Below are 22,106 nucleotides of genomic sequence, written 5' to 3'. Positions count from 1 at the left end.
CAAAAAGAAGGGATAGATTTTCTTTTATTGGAGATTGCCATTGCCTGGCATTTGTGTGGCATGAATTTCATGTGCCACTTGTCTGACCAAGCCTGGATATTGTCCAGATCTTGTTGCACCTGAGCATGGACTGCTTCAGTATGAGAAGTAGTAGTGAATGGTGTTGAACATTGTGCGATCATCATCACCAAACATCCCCACATCTGACTTTTAGATGGCTGGAAGGTCATTGATGAAGCAGCTGAATATGGCTGGGCCTAGGAGAGTACCCTGAGGAACTCTTGCAGAGATATCCTGGAGATGTACTTGAGGCAAGAAGGGCTCTTGAAGAACTCCTTGCCCTTTTTATATTGCTGTGGAATGTTTAAAATCAAACCCAACAGCGTGGCCAACAGATTACTATCTACTTCAAAAAGAGTACCATTCATCATTAAACTGAAATGTTATTCTACATTATCAGGTCAGATCACGGTGCATACCTGGAGCCGTCCCAACCATCTGATCATCTGCTCTCAATAGAGCTGAGCAGGCTACAAGGCACAACTTAAATGAATATCAACTATTCAATGGAATAGCAAATCACAACTGTTATAGAAGTTTAGGACTTCATCAAATTTCTGACTTTTCTAGAAAAGTACACCTGTTTAAAGACACACAGAAGTAATCTGCTAAAAAAAATCCTGATAAGAACTGGGACATCTACACATTATACATGCAGCAAAATCTGAAAATGTAACTCAGAAAATTAGTAAATATGGTTTTTCCAAAAAAAAAACAATAATGAGAATATTGAAACTGCACATTAGACACTGACCATCCAATTTCAAGGCGGGGGGGCGGGGGTTCTATTTCATGACAACTTAAACAAACTGCAATCCAGTTTTCCTCTTTTGGATACTGATATTGCTTTTACTTCAGAACGACAGTATTTATTAGGCAAACTGTCAATATTTTGTAATATTAGCTGTACTATACCAGATCTCGGCCAAAGGCTTGTGAAAGAATCATCTCCTGCTCCAATTTCTTCTTGATGTACTCTGCAGATAGAACCATGCCCTGGAAAAGGATCAGAATGCATGCAAGATCAATTGTAAAACCTAGCTACAGAGGTTGATATGTTGTTTAATTCTTAATAATAGAAAGTAAAGCAAAATATCATTTAAATAAAGTGTTCAAAGATAACTTGATTAAATCTGCTTGACTAATCTCTGGAACAGTTCTCCCAGTTTTTGCACAAGCTCCTCAGACGTTGATAAGGAGTGATTTGCAGGATCAATAGGAGTGAAACTAACATCTGCAGATCCTTGCAAGGTGACCCATTCGGTTTTATTTCTTTTGTCAGATTTGTGGTGGTTAGATACAACTAAATGGCTTGCTTGGTAATACCAGAGGGAATTTTAAAATGAGCCGTACCAATTATTTCATTATCTTGAAAGATACCTTTAAACTAGAGGGATAGCAGAAAACTACACAAATATGTTACTCTGTCCACTGACTACACATTATACAATAAATTACTTGTGTATTGGCACATATGACATTTTAATTGTTTTCACTATTATGGCTTACCAGTACATCAGGCTGTTTTCAGAAAATCACATTTAAGATTATGAGGAAAAGTACAAAGTAGATGGTCCTTTCAGGGGTGTATTGGATGAATCATCTATTTCTTTACTAAAAGGTTCTAGTATTTCATAATGAACACAAATGGCAATGAGAAAGGCACCTGGATAATACTGACTGCATTTCAGCACACTAGCTGAAAAAGTGTAAGCTATGGATGAATAATGTGAAAAATTCTGTTGGAAAGCAATCAGCTGACCTAGTGCAAACAAAGCTGTTACAGATGCAAAAACTCAGTGCAAATCGTTGCTTGCTTTTTCAAATTCCAATGTCTATTGCAGTTCAATTGCTAGTAACATGTTTTAATTAACAATTCAGAATTTTTTCTTTTGCTTTATAATTACAGATTAGTAAAAAGTGAAAGAAAACAAACTTCTTTAAAAAGTCAATTAAAATGTACACTGAAGTAAAATGGAATTGTACAAGGGGAAAAGAAGAGTCAAGAAAAATGGCACTGTATGAAATTTAAAGAAAACCATGTATTAGAAATTCATGACTTAAGATAACAAATGCCAGAGGTCATAATAGGTCAGACAGCATCAAAGCTAACATTTTGAGTCTAGACAACTCTTCATCAGAGCTGAAGTCAAGTGTTACTAGACACAAAATGTTAGCTTGCTGTCTTCTCCATGGATGCTGTCTGACTCGTTATGACTTCCAGCACTGTTGTCTTCTGTACAGATTCCAGCATCTGCAATAAGTTGTTCCTATATATTAGAAACTCGTGATCTTACAAACTAAATTTGAGGAAGAAAAGCATCTGCAAGTGAAGAATGGAACATTAAGAGGTATAGTTGAGTTTTAATTTCTGAGCCTTTATTTTGTTAATTAAATAACTAATTACAGATGGAAACGTTTAGGGCATTTAAAATAAAACTACCTGTACACTAAAATGTTTAGAGTATTAGAGTAGCTATGATAAGCAAAATGGCCTTTTCACATTGATTACTCTTTATCCAATATCTTTCATTACAAAAGACCATGAATAATCATTCACTGCTATAAATCAAATTTATTTTGAGGCTTTCCTTTACTTACCTGGTTAAAACGTATTGATAAAAAATCCATACTTTATTTAAAATATTTGATTTAGAAATGCAAAATTTGGCTTTTTAAAATGAAAAATATCCCATTCCTTGGCACATTCCTTTACTTGTTAGGCAATTAATTCAATTTTTTGTGAAAAAGGCTAATCTCTCTCTGGCTCTAGAGGACATACTGTTATACTATAACTTTCAATGTACGATTCTGAATACAAGAAATAGACAGCAAGAGCAACTCCAATTTTTCTGTTCCCCTGTATGACTAAGTAGGTATTAGAACTTGTTTAATTTTAGAAAAAAGACCAGATGTTGGAACTCAATTAATATTTGAAGTATTTCTGACAGCTTCATAGCTATTCCATCTGAAGAATACAACAAAAAATTCCATTTACCTTGTGGCCAAGCCAAGTACCATGATGGCCCTCTACCGGCAATCGTTCAGCATCTCCAGTCAGATCAGTTAGGGCATCCTGACAGAGAGATTAGAGCAGGTCAGAATGAGCCTGACACAAACGTGTGTTTGGTTGCTTGCCACCGATTTGTCTTCTCTTATTTTTGCTTTACATTTTCCTACCCTTCCAGGATTGTGTTTCCTCAGATTCAGTCAGACTGCTATCACCCTACCCCATAAAGTTTGTCCTCACTTATCAACTTAGATGGTTAAGTCAACAGGCCATCCATCTGCCGAAAGCAATAATTCTATAATATTCCGTAAACAAGAACAATAACCAACATTAATTCTGTCCTCACCAGGCAAGACATGTACTGAAACCATAAACAATGCATTTGTGATAAGTTATACATAGTTGACAAGAAATTATATTTTCGCTTGCCCACGCCTATCCTATTTCAATATGCAATTCTTAGCAATGCTTATTGGGAGTGTGAATATTGATTGATTTCTCCCTTTGGTATCAGACTAATGTGTAGAAGTGGTCCATTCTACATGCAGAAAAATCTGGCTTAGACTGGTAAGTGGCATGCAACATTTCTGTGATAGTTGGGACAAGTACAGCCACCTTTTACAAGAGCTGGTCTAACCATCTATGCTTGATCTTAGAGGAATTACCATCACTGAAATCCCTATCGTCAGTATCCTGTGAGTCACATAGACCAGAAGCTTAAATGGATTGACCACATAGATTGTATTGTAACAACATCAGATTGATGGCTGGCTAAGCTTTGCTGAGTTGCACACTACCTGGCTCTCCAAAGGGTGTTCACCATCATCAAGTCGCAAATGAAGAGTGCAATAGAATACTCTCCATTAACCCGTGAACTGCTGGCCCAACAACACAGAAGAATCTCAATGCAATCCAAAACAAAGCAGCCTGCTTGATTGCCACTTATCCAAATTCTTTATCATTCATTCCTCCAATACTGGGGCATCATCATTTCAGTGCATACAATCTAGAAGATATAATGCAGCAACTTCAAATGTATCATCCAAATCCAGGTCCATGCTTACTGACTAGAAGGACAAGGGCAGCAGATGAATGACAATATCATCATCTGCAAATTCCCCTTCAAGCTATGTACCATTCATACTTGGAAATGTACTGCCACTCCCACATTATCATTGTACCAAATCCTGCAAGTGCCAACAGAATAACACTGTGGTTATATCTGTACCACTCGTAAGGCAGTGGCTCACCAGCACTTTTTCAGGGGCAATTCAAGATTGTCAATAAAAGCTGGCATTGCCATCAACATGAACATCCCATGTCTGAATACAAAGAGACTCAGCACCCCTCTTCTTGCTCGATCAGAATTAAGTCACAATAAGCAGAGACAAAACCTTGGATTTTCTAGTCTGTGTGGCAGCAACATCACCCAATAGTCAAATTATGGAAATCTCAGAAATAATTATATAAAGGCCAGACAATATTTCGTGTCTTAAAATATGCTGCAAAAAGCAATGAGAAATATGGTGGGATGGGGTTGGGGGGAGGTGGAGGTGGAGTGTTGGGCAGGTGGGGGGAGAAAGAAGACTGAAAACTGGACTGAAAAATCCCAGTAAGCTGATAAATAATATTTTCTATTTAAGGCCTGCATGAACTACTATACCATCACTTTTTGTTGGCATGAAGTCCATTGCTCTCTGCCCCCTGCACCCTGCACATCTGTTATATACTTTATAAATAACACGTAACAAGTATTCTTTGAATAGTGCGTTTGGGATTAAAATTGTACCCAACTTATATTTTAAAGGAGACAAAATATATTCTGCATTAAAATGGATGTACATTCAGTTGGGTACCTGTGCATACTTTACTATAACAGCTGTGGGTGAAGACCTGTATCTGTTGTCACGTAACTTATGGAATTGGTATTCATTTGTTACTTGTGATAAGTTTGGAAAAGATGGAGTTAATTATTAACTTGCAAACATACTTCCTGCCATGGTGATTTCTTTTAAAATGAATTTTTGAGGTTTGGTTTTAAAATGAATGAGTTTTGTGAAGTATTAATGGATATTTATTAATTTAAATTGTTTGAGAGCAGCAAGGTAAATAACAGGGCCTCAATGTCTGTTACTGTGTTCTTAGACTTGGGTTTTATTAAGATTATGGGAAATGCCCATAGCTAAGAAATATTTTTAGTTTCACTTTTAACTTTGATTGAGGCAGTCCTGTGAAGTCCTTGGAATAGGATGACTGTGTAGAAGAGTGCCTCTGAGAAGGGATTGATGAATATTGAATTAGGTTGCCTTAGAGTGAAGAGTTAATGTTAGTTCCAAACCAAAAGTGTTGGATTAACACCCTGAAGTGGTTACTTAAAGCTAAAGACATTTAAACAAGTCGATGATAGTTTTCTCTGAAGGCTATCTACTAAGAGGTGAAGTTATAAATGACTTAAACCTCCTGATAAGTATGTACAGGGAGCCTTTTATGAGTATTATACAAGTGCTGTTTTGTGTCCTGTAAAAATGGTGTATTTTGGATAGACTACAAACATTGCTTTGTCTCTTTTCAATTTAGCAGATACAAAAACAATGCTTAACAGTCATTCAGATAGACAAGTGAACAGGCAGGGAATAGACAGATACGAACCATTTGCAGGTAGATGGAATTATTTTAAAATGGCTTCCTGGTCAGCACAGATATGGCGGACCAAAGGGCCTGTTCTTGTGCTGTACTGTTCTACATTCTGTAAAGGAGTGTTTAAGGATTAATGAGATTATATGTTTCCTGTATCTTTAAATATCTTTGAATTTATATTGTAAGTAGATAGTTTAGTTTTTTTGTCATTTCTTTTGCAAAATTTTACTGTTTTATTGTTAAAGCAAAATCTTTAGCATTATGTCCTTAAGTTTCAGTGAGAGATCACTTTGGCCAAACCCAAAACAAATTTAAAAATGAGCTATCAAGCCAGGTTCCTGTCTGGCATTTGATTTGTCCGGTAATAACATCAGCTAGAATTGTTACACTGTACACACAGGAGCTGACACTATGACTTGATGGATAATTGTATCCCCATGTGTCAATATTTGTGTAACTGATTCAGATGCATGTGAGTGATTATTCCTATTAAGGCATATGTTTGCATAGATCTCTTCTGATGTATGTTTACTTAAGTATCTGAATGAGTTCCTGCATTTATTTTGGCTGGGGGAAGGGTGCAATACAGTGTTGTGTGTGCACAGATACATCTACATTCTCAGCTGCATGTCCATGTCTGGATAGACACAAAGAGAAGTCTCAGAGCGAGGAAATACTCAACAATTGTTTTTGTTGATCAGATAATTTTTTCTTTCTGCACAGAAATAAGCAATTAGGCATCGATTATCATAATACAGCTATTTCTTCCTTTAGCTCATCATCTCTCAGATTATTATAAACCTTATTATATGGGGCTCAAGGGTTTATAAATTGTGCAGCATTCTGGGAATGGACTAGTCTTATGTACCTAGTTATAGTACATCACCTTTGGTGAAAGAGTCCCTCGAATACTGATCACAACCTTCTTTTTCATATGATCCACTGCAACAAAGAAGGGGGTTTCAAAAACCTAGGAAGAAATTTCAAATTAATTAAATTCACACCAAAGTAATTAACACAGACTTTACAACAAAGTAGTGATTGAAGTCATGGAGAGATTCTCATAAGATGTTGAATTAGGCAATAGTGGTTAATTATTTGCACCAATTTTGCTTTCAAATTTTTAGTGTCTGAGGACTGGGTTAATTCCACAGTACAAAAGTAAAGATGATCTGTATTGAATACAGCAGAGAAGCATCTTTGAATTGAATCTAACAAGCAAGTCCATTGCTCCTCTGAAATTTCTTGTCCTTTCTAAATAGCAAATATATTATCTCACATGGTTTTACATCTTTCCATATCTTACTTATGCTAAACTAAACAATCTTCTAAATACATACCTTTGATCTAATTCAATGTTGCTGCTTGACCCACTGGTATCACTTTTGTCTCTGAGCAAAAAATTCACATGCTTAAGTCCCACCCCAAAGTCTACAGCTAAATCCTGTCTGACATTTTATTAGTGACAGTGTCCTGCACTAGAAGTGGGCACCTTTTCAAAAGTCATTTATCTGAGGCTCCAATTGTCTGCTTTACTTAATGGACATCCTAAATACAACATCCTGAAACTTTTTTGATGTCTCAGTCAACCATATACTCCTTAATCAAACCTTCTAAAAACAAACTTACTAGTCAATTATATTATTGTTGCTTGCCAGAACATGTTGTGTACAAACTAGCCAGCATGTTTACCTACATAATAGTGACCGCATATCAGAAGAAATTCAAAGGATACAGGATGTGCAATGTACTATACAAAAGCATGTCATCAGTTTCTTTGTTCAGACCTCAAAACTTTCGAGGTTTTCACCTTTAGGAAAAATCTTTTTCTCCCATGATTACAATAAAAACTTGGTGTCAAATAATCCATGTTTCCCATTATACCTTTCCTCCCCTTTTAATCTTCTAACCTTGTTGCCATCATCCAGTATGGGCCTTCCATATTAGTGGCTAAAGTGAGGATTGCAGATGATGGAGATTAGAGTCAAGATTACTGTGATGCTGGAAATGCACAGCAGTCAGGCAGCATCCGAGGAGCAGGAAAATCGACTTTTCGGGCAGAAGCCCTTCCATCTTAGTGTCCCAGCACTTCAAAAACATGAATGTCATTCAACAAGATTAGATTGCACCTAAATCGCTCTGCCTGCTCCATCCGACTTTGGATATAAACTAGGTGTTTTGTGAAGCAAAACAGCTACAACCATGCTCTGTGGGTTCCCTGCCCAGCAGAAGCAACGTGAAGATTTGCCACCCAGGATTAATGTACTTACACTCAAATATTATATGAAGCAAGTATAATTTATACTTTATAATTTTCACCATATGTTTGATGAACAAGGTAACAGGAACCCTGAACATCAGGAACCTGGTATATTCCTTGTACCTGGTATTTCTGTAGGAAATTGATAAGAAGGTAACTTTTAGAGGTTGACTACCAAGTGCACCAGCCAAAAGGGGAATTAAGACTTTCTGAATTTGATATATATTTTAATCATCATCCTGCCACGCTATATGATGGAAATTCTCCTCGTATCTGAGGCATTTGGCCTGCCATGCAGCAGTTTGTCCTAAAGGAAGCACAGATTTGAAATGAGGCTGATGGAAATCCTATTCTGCTGAAGATCTGCTGTCGTTGTAACTGACAAATTCTGTACCAGTTGTCCAAGTTGCATAATACCTGCTGATAATTTCTTTTAGAGTGGGATAGTGATGGTTACTGCTGTCAAACACAGGTGACTGGCTCACAGACTGGACTCTGAGACCACAAGCAATAATATAAGCAGTAGCAGCATTAGTAAATGTTAGCATGGGGCCAGTACATGGTTAATATTTTTGGAAATTACAGCAACATATTATGCACATTATAATCTAAATATTTAAATAAATACTATCTAGAACAAAAAGGGCAAAGTTCAATTTTAATTTATTTTACGGATATGAAATCTTGTCAGTGGAGTGTATAGTTTGAAGGACAGTGAAACAGCAATTCCAGGAAAAGAATTAATTTAAAACAAAATCAACATTTTTCTGGAAAAAGCTAACATACAACCTCAGGACTGCAGCACAATTTATTAATATTCAATGGTTGATTTTTATAGCGCAGAAGCTTTTGAATGTATTGCAGACAAGTGATATATATCCAATACAGCTGCTCTGTTGTTTAAGAAGCAAACATGAACCTTGGTTCAAAGGGAGTACATCTCCAAATTAAAAGGCTGGGGGTTCAAGCTCCATTCCAGTTATGAGGGTGGGCAGCTTGAGCACATAATCTATGTGATACTTCTACACAACACTGAGAGAATGATACACTTTTGAATTGCTGACCTTTGGATGAAATGTTAAACTAAGTGTCTGCCCTCTCCGGTAGATATAAAACAGCTCTCCAAACATTTAGAGGAAGATTAGGAATGAGCCAACATTAATAATTTGTATCAAACAACATACCGCATCATGACATGAAGTATATACGATATCAACTAAACAAAAATTCTCATCCAGAAAGTGACGCTTGATAGCAATGACATTGCAGTTGCAACAGTTGTCTTCCTCAACTGTCACACTTGGGGCATACCTGGGTCGAGGGAGGCAAAAGCAGCAACATCTGGAAAATAAAAGATAGTGTTGTACTTAAAAGCAATGTACTGAATTGATCATATAATTCTTGCTTTTCAGTTCATTGAAGTCAGTGTGAATGTCATATTCAGGTTGCACACATGCTATTAAAGTGACAACAGCATGCTGTTCAGCTACCTATGAAGACAGCTGCTGTTGTTCGGTAATGTCCTATTGCGACTGATTCTACAGGCCTATCCAGAACACAGTATATATGTGCAAATAAACACATCTTTTTAAAAGTGCTCACCCATCTGACTTAATGATTTTTTAAAATCAATCAATTTGGACAAGTTATGACACATCTCCAGGAACCAATATGATTTTACTTGAACAAAAGTGGGCCAGTCTACTTAACAATGTGTATATGACCACAACTCTCTTTATTCATGATCCACTTTCATCTATGCAAAAAGCTCCATAATCATCCCAAAAATTTAGATATACAAAATAGTTTAAAATATACTCTTAACCATTCAGGTTGTGCTTCACTTGTGAATGTAATGACACTTTCAGTAGAGGAAGAGGTTATAGGAAGGACAAAGGTAGACACTAACAGTGAAAAGAAAACAGAAAAGGACAGCAGCAGAACCATGGGACATCGACAATAAAAGGAATAAGAAGGATTACAGTAATAGTGAGAGAAGGAAATAGAAAGTAAAAAAGGTCAACAGAAGGAAAATAATAAAGGAATGTAACAAAAGACAGAAACACGAAAAGAGGAGATGGAAAAGTAGTAATGCTCACAATCATGGAGACTGTATTAAAGGTAACAGTAACAGAAAGTAGAAATGGCACGATTCAATGGCACGTGACATTAAGCAATTTCAGTCAAAACGTCCTGAACTGAATTCCCTGAACTTTTATAATTAATACTGAATTTTCACGAAATTGGACTCTCAAAAGTAAATTTTGATCTATTTATTAAGCTGCATAGCATAAATGATTTAAGAAAGTGAGCAGCAACAACAATCACTCAGGCCCCTACCAATGCAGTTCTGAAACTGACCAATGGAAGGTGCACTACAGTTTCTAGTAAATTACTTTCTTGAACATTCCTTCCTTGTGAAGTAGTTATAGGAAGCTTCATCAGAAATTGATTCCAGAAATCTGTGGCATAAATGGGTTGATGGGTCAGATCACAGCTGGAGTATTGTGAACAGTATTGGCCCTTCGTCCAAGAAAAACATCTTTGGATTTGGAGACAACCCAGAGAAGGTTTGCAGGGTTGATCCCAGGTATGGAAGGATTTTTATTTCTGTGGATAGGTTAAGTGGGTTGTGCCTGTACTCATTGGAGCTTTGAAGAATGAGAGGACACCTTAGTAAAACATTTGAGGCTTCTTTGAGGGCTTAACAGACCACATGCAGAAAGGTTGTTTCCCTTTGTGGGACCAGAGGCATAGTCTTAGAGCAAACAATCACCCATTTAAGATACAGGTGTGAAAGAATTTATTCTCTCAGAGAGTGGTAGAATTCCTATTGAGAACTGTTGAGGTTGTGTGGTTAATTATAGATACTTATAGGTTGAGATAGATGGACTTTTATAATTAGTAAAGGAATCAAGGGTCAGGGACAAGGCTGGAAATTGGAGTCAAGGAATATCAGATTAGCCATGATTTCACTGAACTGTAGATTTGATGGGTCGAATGATGTACTTCTGCTGCTATGTCCTCTGGTCTTGTTACTCCTCAAAAAAATGTAATAAATTTGTTGGATATGGCACCCCCTTCAAGAATCGAAAATTGTGGCGCTGGAAAAGCACAGCGGGTCATGCAGCATCTGAGGAACAGGAGAATCAACGTTTTGTGCATAAGCCTTCCATTAGGAATGTAGCGGGGGGGTGGGGAGATGATGATGATGATGCAACCCCCGCCGCCAACAAAACCATTCTAGATGAAGGGTTTATGCCCGAAACGTCAATTCTCCTCCTGCTCCTCAGATGCTGCCTGATCACAGCTGGAATTTTCCAGCACCACACATTTTGACTGCGATCTCCAGCATCTGCAGTCCTCACTTTCTCCATGCCTTTCATGAAGCCATGTTGATTCTACTTGATTAGACTGTGTATTTCAAATGTGCTACTACATCTTTAGCCTCTCAATATTTTCCCCAATGGCACCGAAGCAACTGAAGGATCTCTACCATAAACCCACTAAGCACATGAATTTCCTCAACAGTTTATCAAAGAAACATCCAATCATAGAGAATCTGAGGCAAGGTTACCCTGTGGATTTCTACTTAGGTGGAAACCAGTGATGTAAGTTCATATTCATTTCATTTGGGACCATTTTCAGAAAGAACAGTCCTGTTTTTTCTGGGCTTTTGCAGGCTAAAATATGAAAGTAAATCATTAAATACCCTGCTATGATTTTTTAATTACTGAACATTTACACGATATTTGAATAATTCATGAATTTTATAGCAGATGAGAACTTGTAGCCTACCAATATTTTAACATACTGAATTGCTTTCATAAATTTAGGAAATAAATACTACTCACGAGCATGAGCTAGCCAGTTTGCAGAGTCCACAAGCTGGGTTTCGCATTAAATACAAGGGCCAGCCATAGGCAGCCAGTGCAAAGTGCATGTAGTAGCATACCTCCTTATACATGTGCATTTCTTGCTAAAAAAGAAGAAAAAGTATCAAGGATTTAAATTAGTAAAACGTTTTTCTTTAAATGAGTATAGTTACAAAACTTTGCATGCTTTCTCTCACTGGCATGAATAAAGATCTATTCATTCAGATTTTGCAATCTTCTCCTGTGGCAAATTTAAGTGACTTGTTTTCACTGTGTTAAATTGTGGGCGGCACGGTGGCACAGTGGTTAGCACTGCTGCCTCGCAGCGCCGGAGACCCGGGTTCAATTCCCGCCTCAGGCGACTGACTGTGTGGAGTTTGCACGTTCTCCCCGTGCTCCGGTTTCCTCCCACACTCCAAAGATGTGCAGGTCAGGTGAATTGGCCATGCTAAATTGCCCGTAGTGTTAGGTAAGGGGTAGATGTAGATGTAGATGTAGGGGTATGGGTGGGTTACGCTTCGGCGGGGCGGTGTGGACTTGTTGGGCCGAAGGGCCTGTTTCCACACTGTAAGTAATCTAATCTAATCTAAATATCTTGCTAAATAGTAATGTTTGCAATCCCTAAATCAAACACAAACTCTTCTAAATATTTTGTGCTTTCATTTTTCAGTGTGTATAATATGGTTGTCAGCAACTCATTTGCACACCAACTATTCCCTGGAACAAACAAATGCTCATCTGGTTAAATTATGTGCTTTTAGTTTGATTACATTAGAAGTGATGAAATGAGCTGAACATCATGAAGGGTGACAGCTACATTCCATATCCATAAAAGCAGGCAGCATAAAAAAAATTCAAGCGATAATGAGCTGAATTGCAGACAGAATGGATTCACAAATTTAATGGATTTTATTTAACTTTTCTATCAGAAAGGGATGGAAAAGTACAGCTGAGTTTTTATTTCATTGTTAGAACACTTACATTCTTATGACAGGAGACCATTAAAAACTTGAAACAGTGATTTGTAACTAATATCCACTCTACCTTGCAAGTTATTAACAAGGCTCATACCAGCCTTTGTTTAATTCCTATATAACTTAATGCACTTATCAAACCAGCTCCATGCCATATGAAATTGATGATTCTACTGCCCAGATGCCAATATGCAACTGCAAAGTGTGGAAAAACACACAAAATCGACTCTACATAGAATTTAAGTACAATAATTTTAATAAGCAGCAAGAACATATGGTTGATTGCAAGATTAGAATTTTACTGTCAATTGCAAATATTTATAAATCGGGAGGAAGAGTCAGCTGACCACGGCACCATGGTGCAGGTGATCATTCAAGAGAGGGAGCAAAAAGATAAGTGGTAGTTATAGGGTATTCTATAATTAGGGGGATAGATAGTATCCTTTGCAAGCTAAATTGGGAATCCTGCCTGGTGTGTGTTGCCTGCCCGGTGCCAAGGTGCAGGATATTTCTGACCAGCTTGAAAGGGTATGGAGCAAGAGGGGAAGCATGCAGTTGTTGTGGTCCATGTTGGGACAAACAACATAGGCAAGCCTAGGATGGAAGACTTATTTGGGGATTATAAGCACTAGGAACAAAATTAAGGAACAGGTCCTCAAGGGTTATAATCTCCAGATTACTATTTGAGCCACTTGCAAATTGGTTTAGAGATAAGAAAATTATGTAAGTAAACACATGTATAAGGGAGTGGTGTGGGAAAGAGGAATTCCATTTCAAGGGGCATTTGCATCAGTTTTGGAACAGGAGGGTATGTGCTGATGGGACGGTCTCCACCTGAACCGATATGGAAGCAGTGTTTTAGCGAAAAGGATAAATAGAGTAGTTACCAGGACTTTAGAAGAGGGTGTAGAGAAGGGGAAAACAACAGGCAATATGATGGCAAATAAAAACAAACAGCAGGTTAGCATGGAGTGCAGAGGGTTTTAACGACAAGGCAGACTATGAAAAAAGTCAAAAGGAAGAATAACTCAAGAGATGTTATTAGAGTTATTGAAAATTACAAGGGCATGAAAACTAGCACAAGGGCTAGCACTTTACCTGAATGCCCATAGCATTCACAACAAGGTCGATGAGTTAATGGCACAAGTCATCGCAAATGAATATGATTTAGTAGCCCTTACAGAGACATGCTTACAGGATGGTCATGACTGTGAGTTAAATATTCAGGCATATCAGACTATTCGGAAGAACAGACAGGAAGGTAAGGGAGGTGGGGTAGCTCTGATATTCAAGAACGACATCAGGATGGTGCTGAGAAATGATACAGGATCTATGAATCCATTTATGTGGAAATTAGAAACTCTAAGAAGAAACAGTCACTGATAGGTGTAGTCTATAGGCCACCAAATAGTAACATCACATTGGGGCGGGCAATAAACAAAGAAATAACTAATGCCTGTAAAAATGGTAAGGTGAGGTGGAGCAGCATGGTGGCTCAGTGGTTAGCACTGCTGCCTCACAGCGCCAGGGACCTGGATTAGATTCCAGCTTCGGGTGACTGCCTGTGTGAAGTTTGCACATTCTCTTCATGTCTGTGTGAGTTTCCTCCCACAATCCAAAGATGTGCAGGTTAATTGATGTGAAGTGGCTATGCTAAATTGCCTGTAGTGTGCAGGGAGGTGCATTAATCAGGGGTAAAATGTAGAATAATAGGGTAGGGAAATGGGTCTGGATGGGTTATTCTTCAGAGGGCCAGTGTGAACTTGTTGGGCCAAATGGCCTATTTCTACACTAGTGATTCAATTATTATGGAGGATTTTAATCTACATGTCAACAGATCAAACCAGCTCAGTCAGGGTAGCCTCAAAGAGGAGTTCATTGAGTGCATCTGCGATAGTTTTCTTCAACAATATGTGATGGAAATGACAGGGGAGCAAGCCATCCTAGATCCGGTCCTGTGTAATGAGACAGGAATAATTAATGACCTCATAGTTAGGGATCCTCTTAGAAGGAGCAATCAATTTAGAATAGATGGCGTATGTGACAATAAAATCCAATATCCCTTGTGCTTAAACAAGGGAGACTACAATAAGATGAGGGAGGACTTTGGCTAAAGTAGACTGGAAACAAAGTCTTTATAGTGGGAAAGTTGACAAGCAATGGAGGACTTTTCAAGGCAATTTTTCAAACTGCTCAGCAAAAGTATATTCCAGTGAAAAGGAAGGACTGGAAGCAAAGGGGTAATCTACTTTAAGTGTCTACAAAATTAAGGGAGGCTATCAAATTGAAAGAGAAGGCATACAAAGTGACCAAGATCAGCAGGAAGCTAGAAGACTGGGAAAGCTTTAAAGCCACAAAAAGATCTATAAAGAAAAAGTTAGAACATGAGAAAAAACTAGCAGAATATAAAGACAGATAGCAAAAGCTTTTATATATATAATATATATATATAAAAGTTAAAAAGAGTGCTTAAAGTAAACTTCAGTGGCTGAGAAGGGGCATTTAGTCATGGGGTACAATGAAATGGCTGAGGCATTGAATAGGTATTGTGTGTTGGTCTTCACAGCGGAGGACTCAAATAACATGCCAATAATTGACAAAGAGATGAAGGTAGATGAGGACCTGGAAACAATCATGATCACGGAAGAGGTAGTGTTGGGCAAACTAATGAAGTTAATTTCAACAAGTCTCCCGGCCCTGATGGAGTGCATCCCAAGGTAATAAGTTAAATGGCAGGAGAAATAGCATGTGCACTTATGGTAAGTCTCTAAAATTCACTGGACTCTGGGTAGTGCCAGCAGATTGGAAAGAGCAGATGTGATGCCACTGTTTAAAAAGGGCAGTAGACAAAAGGTGGGAAATTATAAACCGGTTAGATTAACTTCTGTAATGGGGAAGGTGCTTGAGTCTATTATCAAGGAAGAAAAAGCAAGTCATCTAGATAGAAATTGTCCCATTGGCAGATGGAGCATGGTTTCATGAAGGGCAGGTCATGCTTAACTAATCTTCTGGAATTCTACGAAGACATTATGAGCACAGTGGACAATGGGATCCAAGAAGATGTGGTGTACCTAGATTTCCAAAAGGCCTTCAACAAGGTGCTGCATAAGAAGCTGCTGCAGAAGATAAAAATGCGTGGCATTACAGGTAAAGTATTAGTATGGATAGTGGATTGGTTGACTAACAGGAAACAAAGAGTGGGGATAAATGAATGTTACTCTCGCTGGTAATCAGTGACTATTGGTGTGCCTTAGGGATCGGTCTTGGGACTCACAACTTACATAGATGATTTGAAGTTGGGGACCATGTGTAGTGTGTCAAAGATTGCAGATGAAACTAAGATGAGTATCCATGATGTGGAGGAACTGGTGTTGGACTGGGGTAGACAAGATTAAAAATCACAAGGTGAGTGAGCGCTGCTAGACAGCTATCTGATGAAGGAGCAGGGTTCCGAAAGCTAGGGCTTCCAAATAAACCTATTGGACTATAACCTGGTGTTGTGTGATTTTTAACTAAGATGAGTGGCAGAGCATTAGTGTGTAGAAGACTGTGAAACTTTGCAGAGGAACATAGATACTTCAAGTGAGTGGGCTAAGGTCTGATAGATGGAATACAGTGTTAATAAATGTGAAGTCATCCGTTTTGGTAGGAGTAACAGTAAAAAGGACCATTACTTGAATGGTTAAAAAGTTGCAGAATGCTGCTATGCAGTGCGATGTCCCTGTGCATGAATCACAAAGGGTTGTGATCTGCAGGTAAAACAGTTAATTAGGAAGGTAAATGGAATTTTGTCCTTAATTGCCAAATGGATTGAGTTTAAAAGAAGGGAAGTTATGTTAGTGTGCTAGTAAGGTCATAACTGGAGGATTGTGTGCGGATTTTGGTCTCCTTACTTGAGAAAGGATGTACTGGCACTCGAGGGGGTGCAGAGGAGGTTCACTGGGTTGATTCTGGAGTTGAGGGGGTTGGCTTAGAAGAACAAACTCAGTAGACTGGGATTATATTCATTTGAATTTAGAAGAATGAGAGGGCATCTTATAGAAGCATATAAAATTATGAAGGGAATAGATAAGACAAGACGTAAAGGAGATGTTTCCGCTGGCAGGTGAAACTAGGACAAGAGGGCATAGCTCCAAATTTAGAACTGAATTGAGAAGGAACTTCTTCACCCATAGGGTTGTGAATCTGTGGAACTCCCTGCTCAGTGAAGTAGTTGACGCTAGTTCAGTAAATATTTTTAAAGCTAAGACAGATTTTTTTTGAACACTGAAGAAATTAAGAGTTACGGTGTGAGGGTGGCTAAGTGGAGCTGAGGACACAAGAAAGATCAGAATGATCTTATTGAATGGTGGAGCAGGCTCGAAGGGTTCCTAATGAAGGGCTCTTGTCTGAAACGTTGATTCTCCTGCTCCTCAGATGCTGCCTGACCTGCTGTGCTTTTCCAGCACCACACTCTCGACTCTGATCTCCAGCATCTGCAGTCCTCACTTCCTCCTGGCCTACTCCTGCTCCATTTCTTATGTTCTATGTAGTTGTTCTGTGTGCACCTCTATTAACATCTTCTCTATTAAACTACTCAAACATTTATTATTGCAAACGTTCGCAGATTAGAGTTCTAGATATTTGATCTGACTCAGCACCTGAGAGTTTATAAAGCATCTTGAGTGTAATAAATCCAATCAAAGCAGTTAAAAAATCTAAAACCAAAGCTAAGGATTTGCAGAACAGCTACACTGCTGATCCATGGCATGATGGGTAAATTATGATAATGGAGATACGTTCAGGTAGAATGTTTCAGGGTGTCATGAAAGCTTCTTAGGACTCAGTAATCCAAGGGTATGTTTTGAAGTTTGGTGAAGGGACAGACAGCAGCGAAGCTGGAACAGTGTTGAGCAGATCTAAGAGTTCTTTCAAAGTACAAGATACATAAATATGAGTTTTTAATGTACAAAAACAAGATATTAAACCTGTGATATTTAAATTTGTAACAACGCAATTACGAATTTCAGGGCTTGAACAGTAGTAGAGATGAGGAATTTGAATTATTTGGAGAGACTAGAGAAGCTAAGAGTCTCTTAGAGCAGAGAAAGTTAAGGACGGTTTTAATAGAGGCATTCAAATTATAAAAGGACATTGGTAGAGAACATAGGGGTTAATTACAAGGTTACACAAATTTGATAATTGGCAAAGAGCTGGTTGAGACATAGGATGATATTCTTCTATTTAGAGTATAAAATGCTGATCTGGAATGTATTGTCTCAAAATATGGTGGAACCAAGCTCAATGGCAACTTGCAAAAGGAATTAGATCAACAACTGAAAGATAAAAAAAAGTGCAAAACTATAGGGAACAGCTAGAATATGACTAAATGGATATTTCTTTCAGCAAGCTGACACAGGCATAATACACCAAACAAACCCTTTGTTTTGCAGGATTCTACAATGACAATGGTTTATAAACTAGTTGGACTACTTTAGGCTCTTTGCTTTCTCTCTCAGCAAACGGAACTGCTCCATTGCAATTATAATATCAGACTAATATCTGGTCGATGATTTAAACTATTCTCATTTTCAGGGGTATGTTGAATTCATATTTTTTTCCAATGCAACACAAAGGAAATTTAAGAAAATCACATTTTGAGAGCAAAAGCTTTATGAAAACACAGTATTCTGCAAGGAAAAAGCAACACTCATATCACTAGCATCAGGGGAAGGCAATGGAGAACTTGTTGACTGTAGCACATTTTGTTAGTGTCGATTAATTTTTAAAAATCAAAATCGATTAAAGAAATAACAGTTCAACTTATTTTATTGCAATTACATTTTCACAATAGAATGTCAAATGCTATCAACTAACATCACCAAACAGAAATATTCAACTGTAATGACAGCCCAATCATCATACTGCTTCTGTTCATGGAGAGTCACCATTTGTTTGATGTTGCCGGTTCAGAGTTGTCCCACAGTAAACTGCATGAAGCCTTGGGAGAGGAGGAGGTATAATTTGGGGTTGGTGTTGGAAGAAATAATGTAGCAAAATTCTATTGCACTCCAGCTTCATCACTTATTTAAGCCTTTGCAGATACATCCGTACCCGCTTCCACTAAGATGGCGGTGAAGTAGGGCTTCTGTGCCTGGGGTCTGTCCGCCTTTTCTTTCATTTCTTTTCCTTTTTTCTTTCTTTTCTCATTTTGTTTTTCACTTTTTTGTTACTTACATCTTACTGAAGAGCAGCAATGGAATCAGTGACAATGAGTGGGCCAAACAGCGAGGTCTCGTGGCAAGAACAGAAGCAAGTTTGGATTCCTGGCAGGTATCTTCATCCGCCACAGACCCTTGGAGTTGGTGGCAGAGACGAGTTTAGGCCAAGTACAAAATGTACCATCAGCAGCAGTTGCATCAGTGAGGTGGGCCCGAAGCAGGCTCGTGGTGGCGAAGTCAAGTTTGGGCCTTGCGGTCCCTGGTAGCATCGGTGTCAGCATTGGCGAAGTCCACTGAGGACTCATTGGGGTGGAGACAACATGATGAAGAATAGTCACCAGGCCCAGGTTGGTGACGATTTGCCGCCGCTGCCGATTAACCACTGCCGGTTCGCCACCAGTGTTTCTCCACTGGAGTCGTTTGACCTCTGGAGACTATTTGTCACCGGAAATATATATATATGTAGTGATTGCTTTCCCTCCCGCCTGTTCTTTCGTACTTCTCAGTCCCCTTTATCTATACAACAACATAGTACATATTGATAAAAAAAAGGTGAAATAAATATCATTTTATTGATTTATACATAAAAATGAGTTACAAACACTTGCGGTGGCAAATCGTCCTCAGCGGCCAATGGGTGGTGGCGAAGCGTCCTCGGCGGTGAAAGGGCATGGGCTAATCGGCAGCGGCAAATGGTCCCATCCCGCCAGGTCCATGGTCCATGGCACAGCACTTAACAAGAACCACCATAAAGTTGAACGCTTCTTTATTTTTCTGCCTACATATTCAATGTCTTAGTTTATTTTTCTGTGTTTTAAGACGGCGACAGAGAGTGGCAAGACTATACAATACTTTTCCTCACTGTATTTTGTAGCAAAATACGCATGACGATAAATAAATCAAATCAAATATCAAAAAATGCAATTGTTAGTTTTCTTTGGAATCATCATTTAGTTCTAAGCGAATAATGTGGAATAATAATTCAACCCAAAAATGTGAACATATATAACAATCTGCACTAATGAAATTCTAAAATAGACACATCTGCAATTGGTCGAAAAGAGTGGTGCTGGAAAAGCATGCAGGTCAGACAGCATACAACGAGCAGGAGAGTCGATGTTTTGGGCAAAAGCCCTTCATCAGGAATGTGATGAAGAGCTTATGCCTGAAACATCGACTCTCCTGCTTTTCGGATGCTGCCTTTCCCAACGCAACACTTTTAGACTCTGATTCTCCAGCATATGCAGTACTCACTTTCTTCACATCTGCAATGGGGAAAAGATTCTTGAGATCTGCTCTGTCTATGCCTTCCATAATTTTGGATAGATCAATCAGATGCCCCTTCAGTCTCCTCTGCTCCAAGGAAAATTAAAAACAATTTATCCAGCCTCACCTCATAAGTGTTTTCATCCCAGGCCACATCCTGGTGAATTGCCTTTGCACCCTCTTCAGTGCAATCACTTTCGTGCGATAATGTGGCAAACAGAACTGCTTACAGTGTTCCATTTGTGGCCTAACCAATGTTTTATAAAGCTGTAACAAGACTTCCTTGCTCATATATTCTATGCTCAATGTTGACATCTTCAAGGAATTTATACACCAAGATTGCTTTGCTCTTAATGCTCCCTAGAGACCTACCATTCTATATGTCCTTTCCTTATTAGAGCCCCCAAAATGCATTACCTCACTTCTTACATTTACATTTAATTTGCCATTGTTCTGGAAAACTTACCAGCCGATCAATATCAGATAGTCATAGAGATGTACATCATGGAAACAGAGCCTTCGGTCCAATTCATCTGTGCTGACCAGATATCCCAACCCAATCTCGTCCCACCTGCCAGCACCTAGCCAAATTCCCTCCAAACCCTTCCTACTCATATACCAGATGCCTTTTAAATGTTGCAATTGTACCAGCCTCCACCACATCCTCTGGCAGCTCACTCCATACATGTACCACCCTCTGCGTGAAAACATTGCCTCTTAGGTCTCTTTTATATCTTGCCCCTCTCACCCTAAACACATGTCCTCTAGTTCTGGACTCACCCACCCCAGGGAAAAGACTTTGCCTATTTATCCTATCCCTCTCATAATTTTGTAAACCTCTATAAGGTCACCCCTCAGCCTCCAATGCTCCAGAGAAAACAGCCCTAGCCCAGTTAAACTCTCCCTTTAGCTCAAATCCTCCAACCCTGGCATCATCCTTGTAAATCTTTTCTGAACCCTTTCAAGTTTCACAACATCTTTCCGATAGGAAGGAGACCAGAATTGCACGCAATATTCCAACAGTGGCCTAACCAATGTCCTGTACAGCTACAAAATGACTTCCCAACTCCTGTACTCAATACTCTGACCAATAAAGGAAAGCGTACTCAACACCTTCTTCACTATCCTATCTACCTGCGACTCCCAGGTCTCTTTGTTTAGCAACACTCCCAAGGTCCTTACCATTAAGTGTATAAGTCCTGTTAAGATTTGCTTTCCCAAAATGCAGCACCTCACATTTATCTAAATTAAACTCCATCTGCCACATCTCAGCCCATTGACCCATCTGATCAAGATCCCATTGTAATTTGAAGTAACCTTCTTTGCTGTCCACTACACCTCCAATTTTGGTGTCATCTACAAACTTACTAACTATACCTCTTGCTCACATCCAAATCATTTATATAAACAATGAAAAGTAGTGGACCCAGCACCAATCCTTGCGGCACGCCACTGGTCACAGGTCTCCAGTCTGAAAAACAACCCTCCACCACCACCCTCTGTCTTCTAATCTTTGAGCCAGTTCTGTAACCAAATGGCTAGTTCTCCCTGTATTCCATGAGATCTAACCTTGCTAACCAGTCTCCACCGCCAGAGACCAGCCCGCTCACCATCAACAGCACCAATTTTTGTGTTCTCCACAAACATATTAATTGTATCTTTTACATTCATATCCACATATTTAACATACATAACAAACTGCACATATCCCTGTGGTACACAGCTGGTCACAGGATTCCAATCACAAAAAAAACTCCTCCACCATCAACCTTTGCCTCCTGCTTGCAAGCCAATTTTATATTCAGTTTGCCAACTTGCCTTGGA

General features: G+C 38.8%; 1 protein-coding gene across 18 annotated transcripts in view; it reads right to left on the bottom strand.

Moving 5' to 3' along the window:
* The window catches only part of dagla (diacylglycerol lipase, alpha), a 357,270-nt gene that overhangs the window by 75,013 nt on the left and 260,151 nt on the right, over nt 1-22,106 (bottom strand). For all 18 annotated transcript variants that reach the window (XM_072592163.1, XM_072592162.1, XM_072592161.1 and 15 more), the window contains 5 exons: nt 11,822-11,946; nt 9,152-9,308; nt 6,594-6,677; nt 3,059-3,136; nt 976-1,056 (listed from right to left, as the gene is read on the bottom strand). In XM_072592163.1, the coding sequence (XP_072448264.1) occupies nt 976-1,056; nt 3,059-3,136; nt 6,594-6,677; nt 9,152-9,308; nt 11,822-11,946 (525 nt within the window). The remainder of the gene's footprint in view (nt 1-975; nt 1,057-3,058; nt 3,137-6,593; nt 6,678-9,151; nt 9,309-11,821; nt 11,947-22,106) is intronic.

Source organism: Chiloscyllium punctatum, chromosome 22 (genome assembly GCF_047496795.1).
Source record: "Chiloscyllium punctatum isolate Juve2018m chromosome 22, sChiPun1.3, whole genome shotgun sequence".
NCBI lineage: Eukaryota > Metazoa > Chordata > Chondrichthyes > Orectolobiformes > Hemiscylliidae > Chiloscyllium > Chiloscyllium punctatum.
The sequence above is the reverse complement of the archived record's forward strand: the minus strand, read 5'-3'. Positions and strand labels throughout refer to the sequence as shown.